The 14,293-nt window shown below is 51.6% G+C and overlaps 1 protein-coding gene across 4 annotated transcripts in view; it reads left to right on the forward strand.

Annotated features, from left to right (window-relative positions):
- Nucleotides 1-425: 425 nt before the first annotated feature.
- FERMT2 (FERM domain containing kindlin 2) overlaps nt 426-14,293 on the forward strand; it is a 53,649-nt gene continuing 39,781 nt past the window's right edge. For 2 of the 4 annotated variants that reach the window (XM_051772126.1, XM_051772128.1), the window contains exon 1: nt 426-782. In XM_051772126.1, coding sequence (XP_051628086.1) covers nt 626-782 — 157 coding nt within the window. In that variant the 5' untranslated portion in view covers nt 426-625. The remainder of the gene's footprint in view (nt 783-14,293) is intronic. The other 2 variants (XM_051772124.1, XM_051772125.1) reach the window with 1 other exon arrangement.

Here is a 14,293-nt window from a genome sequence, read left to right on the forward strand (position 1 = left end):
TGAGTCGTGCTGGGACGAGCCCAGCCGGGCTGAGCCGAGGCAAGCCAAGCTAGGCTGGGCAAAGCCGGGCTGTGCCGAGCCGGGCTGAACCGGGCCGGGATGAGCCGAGTCGGGCAGAGTCGGATCGGGCAGAGCCGCGCTGGATAAGCCGGGCCGAGTAAAGCCGAGCCGTGCCGGGCCGGGATGAGCTGAGCCGAGTAGAGCCGAGCCCAAGCGGGCCGGGCAGAGCCGGGCCGGGATGACCCCAGCCGGGCCGCCCCCCGGCGATTCCCGGATGTTGGAGCGGCCCCCGCTTGCTCCGTCCTTCGCTTCCATAAAAGGCCAAGGGGCCCGGCAGCGCGGGACGCGTTTTTCCTTTAATTATTATCCCCCTCCTCCTCCTCCTCCCTCCCCTCGCTCCCTCCTCCTCCCGCCGCTCCGCCCGCCCTGCTCCTCCCGCGGCGGCCCCGCAGGCAGCGGTGGGGGCGGCGGGAGAGCGGCACCCCCGTCCCGATCCCGCCCCACCGCGCCCCCAGCCCTGCCCCGGGGCGCGGAGCGGGCATTGCCGGGCCGATCCCGATCCCCGATCCCTGATCCCGCTCCCGCTCCGTGCCGGGCGCGGCCGGCGGCGCAGGAGGCCGGGGCCATGGCGCTGGACGGGATCCGCATGCCGGACGGCTGCTACGCCGACGGGACGTGGGAGCTCAGCGTCCATGTCACCGACCTGGGCCGCGACGTCACCCTGCGGGTCACCGGCGAGATCCACATCGGCGGCGTCATGCTGCGCCTCGTCGAGAAGCTCGGTGAGTGCCCCGGGACCCCCCGCCCTGCGCGGCGCCCTGCCCGGCATCTTCCCGGCTCCCAGTGCAGTGCTCCAGTTCCCAGCACTCCCAAGCGCCCTGATTCAGCGCAGTGCTTTTAACTCCCAGCACCCTGCTCCAGCTCCCAGCACCCTGTCCAGTGCAGTGCTCCAGCTCCCACCACCCTGCCCTGTGCAGTGCTCCAGCTCCCAGCACCCTGCTCCAGCTCCCAGCACCCTGCTCCAGCTCCCAGCACCCATCTCCAGCTCCCAACACCCTGCTCCAGCTCCCAACACCCATCTCCAGCTACCAACACGCTGCCCTGTGCAGCGCTCCAGCTCCCAGCACCCTGCTCCAATACGCTGCTTTAACTCCCAGCACCCTCTCTCAGTAGTGCGCTTAAACTCCCAGCACCCTGCCCCAGTGCAGTGCCTGAGCACCCAGTGCTCTGCTTTAGCTCCCAGCATCCTGCCCCAGCACCCTGTCCCAGTACAGTGCTCCAGCACCCTGCTCCAGCACCGTGCTTTGGCTCCTGGTATCCAGCTTTAGCTCCCAGCACGCTGCCCCAGCTTTGTGTTTTAACTCCCAGCTCCCTGTCCCAGTACAGGGCCTGAGCACCCAGCGCTGTGCTCCAGCTCCCAGCACCCTCTCCCAGTACTGTGTTTTGGCTCCCAGCACCCTGACCCAGCTCCCAGCACCCTCTCCCAGTAGTGTGCATTAGCTCCCAGCACCCAGCCCACCCCAAGTCCCCGCACCCTGCTCTAGCCCCCCATTCCAGCCCCCGGCAGCCCCTCTCCCCCTGCATCCCTTCCAGGCTCCCCCCCTCTCCCCCTGCTCCTCCTCACCGCCTCGGGCCACAACCAGCCAAATTTTAACACCCCGGGGCCTCAGCCCCATCCACCAGCTGCTTCACACCCAGGATTTTGCACAGAGCTGGGAAACAGCTTCACTTTTGGGATGGGGATGGGGTGTGGGGGTTTGTGGGTGCTCTCCAGCTTACGGCAAAACTTAACCCCGAAGTTCCGTGCGAGGAAAAGCGCTTCCGAGGGCCCGCTGCGGCCATGGGGCGATCAGCAGGGGCGACTGGGCGAGGGGGGGCTTGGGGACACCTCGGTGTCCGGTGGCTTTGGGCGCACACCTGGACAAAGAGCCCGTTTGTCCGGGGCGCGTGGGGACGAACGCGCGGCCGGACCCGCCGGGATGCGGCGGAGCAGCTTCGGGCCAAAAGAAAAGCGGGGAGCTCCGAAACCTCCCCCCCCCTCCTTGTCTCTTTATCGGCGCTTTATGGCTCGGGCGTGTTTACTCAGCGGTGCAGCCCGGGCTGATGGCTGTAATTGCTCAAATAAAATATTAATTGCGAGGTCCCGCGCGTGCCTGCGGCCGTGGGAGTAGCGGAGCTGTCAGCTGCGCCGGCAGGTCCCGCTCCGCTGCTCCTGTGGCTTCTTCCCCCATCTCCCCCCCCTCCCCCCCGTGCTTAGGTTTTGATTTATTAATTATCTGAAGTTGCAGGAAGGAAGAGACGGATATAAATACGCTCCTTTCGAGAGGAAGCGAGCGCTTGCATCAAAGAGTCTCGTGCTGGAGGTGGTCTGAACTCTCCGAAAAGTTGATTTTATTTTAGTGTTTTTACTTCAGTGCTGGAGCTGCGGAAAGTTTTGCTGGAGTTGGGTGCTCAGGAGGAAAGAAACACGCAAAACAAACGAGCTTTCTAGAAATGATAAAAAATCCACCCATGAATGAACAAGTGATGCTCCCCTTGGTGTGGAGCCGTGTGGGGGTGTCGGGAGACGCCAAAGCAGAGGGAAAGCCAGGCATGTGCACGGGGCCGGAGCCCAGCAGGGACCTAAATTAGCTCCTGACGTAATGCATCCCCCCCCAAATGTTTGCCCGGATCCTCTCCACTTGTTAAATTAGGGATTGTATTAGAGGGAAGGAATGCAGCAGCCGCAGCGCCGGGGGAGAGGGGATGGTGCTCCCCGGGGGGCTCAGCCCCAGCGCTCCCCTCCCCGGGATGGTCAAGACCTGTGGATATTCCAGCTGTTGCCTTCCCATTCCCCTTGGCTTTTGTCGCCCAGCCAAGCTATACGTATTTAGTTCCTTTTAATCTTCCTGCGTGTCAGCTCTTCCAGCCCTCTCATTATTTTTATGGCTCTTCTTTGAGCTCCTGCCAGTTTATCGGGGTCGGGTTTAGCGGAGCGGGGTGGGACGGGACTCGCTCCTCGTCCTCCCGTGCTCCTCAGTGCCTTCCTTCATCCAGCCTCTGCGCTGCCTCGGCTCCAGATAAATTAATTTTGCAATTTTTCCACGTTGAAACCCTTCCCCTGCATTTTTAACCTGTTCCTCCCCGCCGTTCCTCTGTCCCTTCCTTATTTTAACAATTCCCAGCGTTAAAAAAATTACGTCTTGCCAAGCAGATTTTTTTTCTGTGAGTTTTAAGGAAATTTCCTAAAAATAAAGCTGCCTTGCAGTTCTGGGTTTCCCTGTGAGCTCTCCTATGAACTTAAACGTTGCAGGGGGAGGAGGGAAGGGAGTCTGTGCCTTGGGCAGGGGTTAGCCTGCTCCACCTCTTAGGATAAATCCTGAAGGTTTTGTGCTGCCAGAGGGCAGGGAAAGGAGATTCCTGTGGCCTGCCTGGAGTTTCACTGAAGTTTTGGACATTGCTGGGAATTTGCAGCCAGTCTCTGGTTGTAGGATGCTGGTAGAAGCTCTTCAGCCATTAGTGAGCAGGGGGAAAAATGCCTCCCCTCCTCCCAGCAGCAAGGAGAGCTTGGGAAAAGGAAAAAAAAAATCTAGATTTATACATCAGTATTTTCTGATGCTTGTAGGATTGCAGTAAATACCTCTTTGCCTTGGGGAGAGTTGGGATGAAACAGGAACACAGCAAAGTCTCTCCTCCTTAATTGTGAGGCTGCAGGTATCCATAAATCCTATGGACTCAGTCCTTGCCTGCACAGAGCGACTGCGGTCGGATTGTTTGGGAATAGGCAATTAAAATCTGTCTCTAATGCAGGCAGGGATTGGAAAAAGCCCAAGCAGCAGATAGGGATTCTGGTTACTCAAGTGAATTGCAATGACCTGTTGGCTCCCCTGTTATTCATCACCCGCTGGATTAAGCCACTTCGTTAATTGAGCCGTGCCAAGTTCTTGGCAAAGTCATCCCTGAAAAATAAGGAAAAAACTGCTGAGGTTTGAAGAGCAGTAGCACTCTAGTTGCTCCACACGGGTTGGGGTCTGTACTGGAAACACCCTGGTGCTCACCCAGGGTTTTTTAGGAATTTTGCCACTATTGACTTAAAAACAAACAAAAAAAAATGAGGCTTAAAATCACTGGGAGCAGAGGAAGGAAGGAAGTGAACGCAGCTTATTGTTGTTGTCAACTTAAGGCTGTTTTAAACACATGGAAGAAAAAAAAATCCTGCTGTTTCTAAATGTGCTAGGGAGGAGCTCTGTGGGATATGTGGAATTCTGTGGGATATTTGAGTTTGGGGGATGTTCTGTATGGTCGTGGGAATAAAAGAATAGCTGACAGAAACAGGGCAGGGGGGACAAATGGTGTCTGGCAGAGGAGCAGCTTAAGACAGATGACCTAAATGTGCACTGAGCAGATTCAGAAGGTCTGTGGATGGAAGTTTTGTGATGGAAATGTGGATTTCTCTCCATGATTCTTTTACAGGCAGTGTAGGGGTGGCAGCCAGCTCCAGTTCTGGGGGCTTGCTGGGAACACTGGGAGAGGACTGAGCACCTTTAGGGGCTTGTACGTGAGGAAAAGAGATAAGTGAATGAAAAAAGCCCAGCTAGGTTTAGAATTAGAGCAGTCCTTCTGACCAAAAGGTGTTTGGGAGGTGCTGCCCTGTGACATGGTGACATCTGTATTTTATTGAGGTGGGATGGGCAGGAGGGCTGACATGGATACAAAGCAAACCCTCAGCCCTGAAAGAGAGTGACTGATAACAGCAGGCAGTGATGACATCTAAGGCCTTGGGTTTTCTGTGAATCACAGCTTGGATAAGGGTTTGGGCAACTGGTTTAACTCCACTGTTCCCTTTGGCAGCTCCTCTGCTATCTCTTTTCCATCACTTGGGAGAGGGTGGGATGTCACCTGAGGACTGGCAGAGGAGTTGTCCCATGCAAAGTGTTTTGTTTGTAGCACTTTAAGCTCTTTCTTTTTGTAGTTTTAGTCTGCAAATGTGTCTGGGATTCACCCCAGGGGCTCTTTTCACCATCAAATGGACTTTGCTGTGTTATCTTTGAAGGATTTCAGCTCTACTCCTGGCAAGATCAATTATGAATATTAGTTTTCTTCTCCCTGTGAAGTCTCCTTTCCTTAATGGACCCCTGAAAGGGTTATGAATAAAACACCAACAAAGTGCAGCGTCATTGATTTGCCCAGGTTTGTGTTTGAGGTTTTGCAGTGCTTATAAACACTACAAGCCCTCGTGAGAGTTGCTGGGGAAATTCTTTGCCTTTAAACTGGAATGAACCCTTTGCAACAGCTTAAGGCTATGAGAGAGAAATTCAGAGTCCTTGTCCCAGCTCATTTCTGTTGTAAACCCAAGGCAGGATGAGGCTGCAGGGCTTGTCTTGCAGGTGGCTTGCTCCTTGTGCTTTGGACTTTGCTGGAATGCTGCATCCAGCTCTGGGGTCGTCAGCACAGGAAGGACATGGACCTGTTGGAGCAAGTCCAGAGGAGGCCACAAAGGTGCTCTGAGGGCTGGAGCCAGGCTGGGAGAGCTGGGGGTGTTCACCTGGAGAAGAGAAGGATCTGGGGAGACCTGAGAGCCCCTTCCAGGACCTGAAGGGGCTCCAAGAGAGCTGGAGAGGGACTTGGGACAAGGGTCTGGAGGGACAGGACAAGGGGGAATGGCTTCCCATTGTCAGAGGGCAGGGTTAGATGAGATATTGGGAAGAAATTCCTGGCTGGGAGGGTGGTGAGACCCTGGCACAGGTTGCCCAGAGAAACTGTGGCTGCCCCTGGATTCCTGGAAATGTCCAAGGCCAGATTGGACAGGTCTTTGAGCAACCTGGTCTAGCTGAAGGTGTCCCTGCCCATGGCAGGGGGCTGGAAGGAGATGGTCTTTAAGGTCCCTTTCAACCCAGACCTTTCCATGGTTGTATGATCATAGCCACGCTTTCCAAAATTACTGATCTGATCATCAGTACTTGGTGCCAGGTCTGTGGTTGGGGCCTTTCTCTGGTCGGTGCTGCCACGGTGGCACCTGAGCACCTTCCCCTGCGAGCTCTGCAGCCGCTCGTCTGTCCTCCGGTTGTCAGATGAGACGAGAGGGACATTTCCCTTCAAAATCAGCACTCTTGTCACTCCTCAGTGTTGCTTTTCAGGCACGAGATGTTCACGAGAGGGCTCCGAGGGCCCTCCAGTCCGCCGGGAGCTGTTTGTGTTCCCTCAGGCTGGGTGGTGAGAGCTCGTCTGGAATAACCTGATAAATGGTGGTGATGTCTGCTGCTGAGGGTGGCTCAGGCTGCCGTGCTTTGGGCAGGCAGGACTCCTCTGATGCTTCACACTGACCCCGCTCCAGATTTCCCTGGAAAACTCCTTTCCAAGCTTTTGAACAGCAAAACTTACGCTGCCAGCGGGAGGTGGGATGGAGTGGGATCTGACACTCTGCTGAGCACCAAAGTCCTCCTGCTCCAGAAGCAGGCAGGATCCTGGGCCATTTCGAGTTGGAATTGGTACCCTGGAAGCTGCTGGATGCTGCCCAGCAGGGATGCTCCCAGCAGAGTTGCTCCCACTTCAGCAGCATCCTCAGGGAGACCTTCTAACATGCCCTGCATTTCCATACTGACACTTGATTAATACCTTTTCTAGTGGGCTATGCTGAATCCTGATCGTCCAAATAACACATTTTTAGTGACATTTAGTGACATGCCAGTGCCTGTTAACACACACTCTGGCCATTCACATTGATCCACGTGGGGCCGACTCGTTTCTTTACGTCCAGCTTTGGACCCCAGGAAGCCTCTTCGTAGTAGGCTCACACCAAATTGCAAGATCATGGCTCAAATAATGTCTTCTTTGTGAGCCTAAGTGGAATATTCAGCTGAACTGCCAAAGACCAGCGGAATTTGGGGGGGGGGGGGGGGAGGCAAGAACCGTATAGAGGCAGCTCCACGCTGCAGTCACAGCAATTAATATTTACACTCAGAGCGGTGATGACTCTTAAAGAGCAAAAAAAAAAGAAAAAATTAGATTTTATTTTTATTTATTTATTTTTTTAAATTCTGTCACTATGTAGTGATATGTTTCTGATTTGGCTTGAAAGAGCCCGGCCAAAGACACAGATCCCGCTCGGAGGGGAAGGAGAGCAGGGTGGGAGGCAGCGACAGCGTTCCCGCGGATACCAGAGCCTGGGTTTGTCATACCACAGACAGGAAATTGTTGGGTTTGCTGCTCCCACCCAGCCCAAATCAGTAGTTTCCTCTTCCAGCTCCCTCAGGTTTCGGTTTGACATAAGGCACGTGGGGAAGCTGTGTCCACGTCACTCTGAGGGAGCTAAAAACCATGGAAATCATCACATTCACACACTTCCCTTTTTTTTTTTTTCCTGTTCCTTTCGTTTTCCCTACTGTTCTCCATCAGGGCTTGTGTTGCAAGCATCTGGATGTGTCTGTCTCAACCATGTAAAAACTCAAATTGTATTCAAAATAGAATCCCTGGAAGTGTTCAAAGCCAGGTTGGATGGGGCTTGGAGCAACCTGTTCTGGTGGAAGGTGTCCCTGCCCATGGCAGGAGGTTGGAATGAGCTGATATTTAAGGTCCCTTCCAACCCAAACCATCCTGAGACTCCATGATTCAGCAAACCAGGCACCTGGATTTTAACCCTTGGTCTTTGATGGGATAAAAAAAAAAAAAAAAAGGATAACTACATGGAATTGTGGATGTGGGGAGTGTTTGCTGAGTTGGGAAAGGCAGGAGGGAGTATTTGCACTGCAAACTTTGGTTGTTTCAACATCACAGGTGACACCGACACCACCAGCTCCTGGTTTGGGTGTTTGGGGGATTTTTTTTAATGGTGTTTTTTCTCACAGACAAGGGGAAGGAAGGAGATTTACAGCCCTGTTGGAGCTCTTGGCACTTCAGCCCAGCATCCAACCCCCTGAGCAGGTTTGGGGGAAGAGTCTTGTAGTCCTAAAACATCTTAGAGAAGCTGCATTTCTTTGTTCTCGTTCTGAAATGTGAATTAGCTGATCACTTAGGAAGGGGCAGAGAAACAAAATCAAGGAAAACTCATCTGGTGGGATTTGGTTCTGAACATTCTCAGTGGTTTTCAGGGGTTTTCAGGTGTATAATTTGGAAAAATACTGAGAACCCCAAATTCCAGCTGAACAGAGAAATGATGAGGTTGAGCAGAGCTGCTGTAACTTAGTTTTCCTACCCAGTTTTGCTTTTGACACTTTGGTCTTGTTGTCCAGGCCAGGGTTTCCATCAGGTAGAACTGATGGGACAGGGGATAAGAAATGCCCAGAAAACCAAAAGAAGACCTTTTTGGTTTATTTTTTATTTTTGGAGAACTGCTCTCCTCAGTTTTTCTTGCACTCACCCATTTCCCAACGAGGTTGCAACACCTCTGGGTGCAGCTCACACTCTGTGGCCAGTCAGATATGAACCTCCTCTGGGAGCTGTGTGCAGGGCACATCCCTGTGTCAGCACTGATCTCTCTCTTCCAGACCAGGTGGGATCTTAGAGACCCCTGGTTTCTGGCAAAATGTGGCTGAATTTGGCCAACAGGCTGAGAATAGCACATAAAAACAAAGCCTGATTAAACCTTCCCCTTGATAACCTCAACCGATTTTTAGCTTGCAGAACAGCTCGACAGCAACCCAAAAATCCATCTTACCAGTGATTGCATTTTAAATCTCTTCCCAGCCCATTCTACGTGCTCGTTTGGTGGTTGTTTTCTCCTATTTTCCCCTCCTCCCTGCAGGCAGATGTACTTTTGGAAGGGTTAATTGCTGAAACTCCAAACTCAATTAGAAAGTCTGTTCTTCATGAAGTTGCCTGGAAGGAGCTCTGTCCCCGTCTTGCTCAGCTTCCCTTCCTCGGTGATGCTGCACAGAGCTTTGCTCGACACCATGTCCAGCTCCAGGGCATCTGCAGCAGGAATTGTCCCCACTGCCATCCCTCATGTCCTGCCCCGCAGCTTTAGTGCCTGGGCTTGGGCTGAGGTAGACCCGAGGTCAAGCTTAGAGGTGTTAAAAGCCTTTGAAAGTGTGTCGTGTTCGTCAGTGAGTTTGGGCCAACAGGCAGAAACTAAAAATGATCACGGAATGACAGACTGGTTTGGGTTGGAAGGGATTTTAAAGATCATCCAGTTCCACCCCCTGCCATGGGCAGGGACACCTTCCACTATCCCAGGTTGCTCCAAGCCCTGTCCAACCTGCCCTTGGACACTTCCAGGGATGGGGCAGCCACAGCTTCTCTGGACAACCTGTGCCAGTGCCCTCTTCTTGAGACCACAATCCCATCTGGATCTGCAGGAGAGGAACCAACACTGGCTCACAGGTTTGGGATGGAAATGATGCTGCCCCAGGCATCCTGAGGGATCCTGAGGGCTCAAACCCTCGCTTTCCAGGGGATTAAGCTTTAAACAGAGATTAAACATCGTTAAGGCACTTGGGGAGTTGCCTGGTGAGAGTTTGGGAATTCAGATTGCCCATGGTTCTCCTTTATCTGCCTTATGCATCCATCCTGATACACGTTGTCCTCTGGCTCCCATACTGGGAATGATGTCTTCTTGGCAGGGACCAGCTGCCTGTGGCACATTCCTTGGGGATGAGTCAGGACTGCAGCCTGCTGTCACTGTCACCCTGGGACACTTGTCCTTCCTGGAGAGGGAAGGAAGCCTGATCCAGAGTTGGAGGGTGAGGGAGGCTGGGCTGGTTGTCAAGGCAGATGAGTGCTCCCTGGGGAAGTGGTTTTCCTTCCTTCCTTCCTTCCTTCCTTCCTCTGCTGTTGCGTTTGTGTCCAATGCTTCCGATTTTGTGCTGGATGAATCATGGAAACCACCTTCCTTAATTGAGTTTTCTGCCATTTCTCATGATTCCATGGAGGCTGGAGCAGCCAGTGAAAGGGAGTGGGGAGGGAACAGTCAGTAAAATCAGGTTGTAAAGATCCTGTTTCAAAAAAATTAAATTAAAAAAATAATAATCCACCTTTGCTTTTGTTTATTCCCTTCCGTAGAAAAATGAGCAATCCAAATTTCTCAGGGGTGCTGGTGCAGGGATTTAAAGGAGTTCTGCACTGGCAAAGACCCTCCTGAGCCATCAGTGCTGGGAGTGTTGGGGAGCTGAGGTGACCCCAGCTTTTGACTCCTGGAGAGTTTCCTGGCATTCCAGCTGGGTTCAGCATCGCTGGAAAACTTCTCTTCCTGCTCAGGGGTTTAAACAGGGTTGGGTATGGCTGTGCAAGCATTTAAATGGAGCATAAAGCCACCAAATATCTGAACAGCTAAAAATTACAGGGAAAATTTTACAGGAAATCTTGATGCCCCATCCCTGGAAGTGTTCCAGGCCTGGTTGGATGGGGCTTGGAGCAACGTGGCCTGGTGGAAGGTGTCCCTGCACATGGCAGGGGGTGGAATGAGATGGGCTTTTAAAGTCCCTTCCAACCCCAACCATTCTGGGATTCTATGGTATATGTATAATAAATGTATTTGGTTTACACCTGTGGTATCCCACAAACACAAAAAGGGAATTTTGCTGTTCTTCCCACAGGTCAGTGGATGTTCAGGGTGAAGGTGCTGGTGGGTGTGACCAGCATGACATAAATCATTTCAGGCTGAGGAGGAGATACTCGTGTTTCAATACTCACAGTGCAAAGATTAGATTCTGTGGGGGCACCTTAATGAATTAAACTTCCAAGTTAGTAAATTCAGTCCGTGTTAGGAAATTTTCAAGTGCCGGTTGAGTCATCCTGTTACCACTGAAAAGAGCTTCCTTCCTAGAGTTTACTTTAGAAAAATGGTAACTTTCAGGCCTGTTGGGATTTGCTCTTTTCCCTGATGCCTGTGTGTGGACCTGGCTCTGGAAGAGATTCTCCAAAGCTCGGTATCCCATGGGTTGAGCATCTCAAGCACAGCCCTGCCCTGGCAGGGGCAGCATTTCAGGGGTATTTGGGTTTGATGTGTCAGCTCTCCAGTGCTTCAGTTCCCACCCCTGCCTCATCACGACGTGGACTTTCCATTGCCAACGTCACTTAGAATCCCAATAAAAGGCCACTTCTTTTCCCGGCACGTCCCCTCATTAGCGGGAGACGCTCCGTAATTCTTCTGAGCAAGGACACATGGAACATCCACATGCAGCACTGCATCCCAATGTGCTCGCTCAGTGTCCTCCACGGGCTTTTTTTCTTCCCCTCCTTTTTTTTCCTTGCTCTTGAATCACTCTCTGGGACAACACGGGGCCTTTGACGTCAGGACTCACGGCGACGATCCATGAACGTGTTCCCTGGCACGCCGGGACTAGAGGGAGGTCTCCTGCACTGGGTTGTGCTCATGGAATCACAGCATTGGGAACAAGGTGCCTTTTGTCCGTGGCTTTTTTTTTTTTTTTTTTATTTTAATAAGTCAAACCATTTTTCGTGCAAGAAACATTCTTCTTAAATTTGAATTCCAGCACAGGTCCGCCCTGTTTTGGACTCCTCCGCGGGGGTGTGTGTAGATGTTCTCCTGAACGTTTTGTTTTCCTGAAAATAGGGTAGGATAAGATTTTTTGCACGGGCAGATAAGGATAGGAAAAAGGGGGAGTGGTTTTAAACTGAAGGAGGGGAGATTTTTTCATTTCTGTTGTAAACACAAGGCAGGATGAGGCTGCAGGACTTGTCTTGCAGGTAATTTGCTCCTCGTGCTTTGGACTTTGCTGGAATGCTGCATCCAGCTCTGGGGTCCTCAGCACAGGAAGGACATGGACCTGTTGGAGCAAGTCCAGGGGAAGCCACAAAGATGCTCTGAGGGCTGGAGCTCCTGTGCTCTGGAGCCAGGCTGGGAGAGCTGGGGCTGTTCACTTGGAGAAGAGAAGGCTCCAGGGAGACCTGAGAGCCCCTTCCAGTGACTAAAGGGGCTCTAAGAGGGCTGGAGAGGGAGTTTGGACAAGGGTCTGGAGTGACAGGACAAGGGGGAATGGCTTCAAACTGCCAGAGCACAGGATTAGAGGGGATATTGGGAAGAAATTCTGGCAGGGAGGGTGGTGAGGCCCTGGCACAGGTTGCCCAGAGAAGCTGTGGCTGCCCCTGGATCCCTGGAAGTGTCCAAGGGCAGGTTGGACGGGGCTTGGAGCAACCTGGTCTAGTGGAAAGTCCCCCTTCCCATGGCAGGGGGTGGAACTGGATGATCTTTAAGCTCCCTTCCAACCCAAACCATTCCATGGTTCTATGAAAACAGTGGTGATAGTTTCCCATGGTGGCAGCTACAGGAGAATTTGAGGTTCCACTTTGTGCTTCTCCGTGGATAAAAGCCCTTCTGCAGGTGGTTTCTGCAGAGTGGCTGCTGTGGATTGTATTTTCCACAGCATGGAAATGTCACATCCATATGGGAGGTGCCATTAAAACCCCTCTTAACTCCCATTAGCACCGGGAGCATCAGCTTGTCGTGGCTACAGCTTTATTACACCAGTCTGATAATAATTTTATAGGCTGTTTATTGCCCTGTTTCAAAGTATCATTTTTCAAGAGTCTTGACCAGGGACTGGGAGGATTTTTGTTCCGTTTTGAACTTTGCTCTGCAATTAAATCCCCTCTGGGGGATGGAGGGGACTCTGCTCTGGTGCACTCCATACCCCGAAAGACTCATATTTTCATTAAATCGCAGATTCTGCCCCAAGACAGAGACTGGCACCCAGCAAAACACATCAGCAATTCTGCTGGACTCGAGATAAATGAAAATAGCTCTGGTTTAACATTTTTTGTCTCTGTAATTATCGTGGAAGGAGTGGCTTTGGCATGTTTAAAGGAATCTGGGTTTCCAGAGGTCAGTGGGAGCAGCAAGAAGGCTGAAGGGAGCCTTCCTTGGGAACAGTAGGTTCAACTATAAAGATGTGTGTGTGTATGTGTTTGTACATATGCATTTATAAAATATACAGTTATATAAAATAAATATATGGACAAATATGTATAAAAATCATTTTTTTTAGATATAAATGTAATGAAAAGTCTTCAGCGTCTTTGAGACCCTCATCAACTCTCTTGGCTATGGGGCTGTCTCTTGGCAGGGCCAGGAGTTGGACTTGATGATCCTTGTGGATCCCTGGATCCCTGCCAACATGGGGTATCCCTTCCCTTCCCTTCCCTTCCCTTCCCTTCCCTTCCCTTCCCTTCCCTTCCCTTCCCTTCCCTTCCCTTCCCTTCCCTTCCCTTCCCTTCCCTTCCCTTCCCTTCCCTTCCCTTCCCTTCCCTTCCCTTCCCTTCCCTTCCCTTCCCTTCCCTTCCCTTCCCTTCCCTTCCCTTCCCTTCCCTTCCCTTCCCTTCCCTTCCCTTCCCTTCCCTTCCCTTCCCTTCCCTTCCCTTCCCTTCCCTTCCCTCCCCTCCCCTTCCCTTCCCTCCCCTTCCCTTTCCTCACCCCTGTTTTCCCTTCCCTTTTCCCTCTTCTCTATTCTTGCCCTCCCCCAGCACCACTGCTCTGCTCCATGCACCAAATTAGCCATTTTTTGGCACTTCTGAATGTTTTGGGAATATTTGCCATATTCTCTGATTTCATTGGTGCTGTGAAGCTGTGCCTTCATCCCTCCTGGACACATGGAAAAGGAAAACCCACCAGAGCAACCAGAGGAGGTTCTCTGCAGTGATTTTTGGTGGTTGGTTTCTATTTTTTCACTCGTAGTCCTAATTTTCTCTCCTTTTCAAGTTTTTAAATGTTTTTTCTTTGTTTTCCATGCATGGTGGCCATGCACTGCATCCCGAGGGAGCAGGAGATGGAGGAGAGGGTCCATCCCATCCCTGAGCTCACCCAGGGCACTTCCCAGCTATTTCTGGCTGGAAGTCTCTTCTTTGAAGGACTTTTTCTCCCCCTCCAGCTTCCCAGGAGGGGCTGGGATCCAGCCAACACCCATCCTCTGGCTTGGAGAGCTCCTGGCAACTCCTTGGAGCTGGGAGTGCTGGATTAAGGTGTTATCAGCAGGAATTTGAACTTAAAGGTACTTTAGCACCCCTCTTGAGCTGTCAGCTGCCTGCACTCAGGGGGTTGTCCACGTCTGTATTTTTTCAGTTAAATGTGGATTTCATATTAATTTTAAAATTGAAAAATAACAAATAATAATGCCAACCACTTTTTCTAATTATTATTATTATTTTCCTATAAAAACCCTTGGGCAGTTTCAGCCCCTCTGCACCAAACTCATTGAAAAGCTGGAAATGTTTGGGTTGTTGTTTTTTTTTTTTCCTAGGTAGATTATCGGGTAAAAATTCACTTTTTGCAGGAAGAAATGCCTGGTTTGTGAGTTATTTTGAGTCCTTGCACTGTATCTTGGATATATAGCATTTATATATGTGTATATATCTGTGTATGTGA

The sequence above is a fragment of the Manacus candei genome, unplaced genomic scaffold (genome assembly GCF_025592945.1).
Source record: "Manacus candei isolate 608988 ecotype Guabito, Panama unplaced genomic scaffold, ASM2559294v1 h1tg000150l, whole genome shotgun sequence".
NCBI classification, from domain to species: Eukaryota; Metazoa; Chordata; class Aves; order Passeriformes; family Pipridae; genus Manacus; species Manacus candei.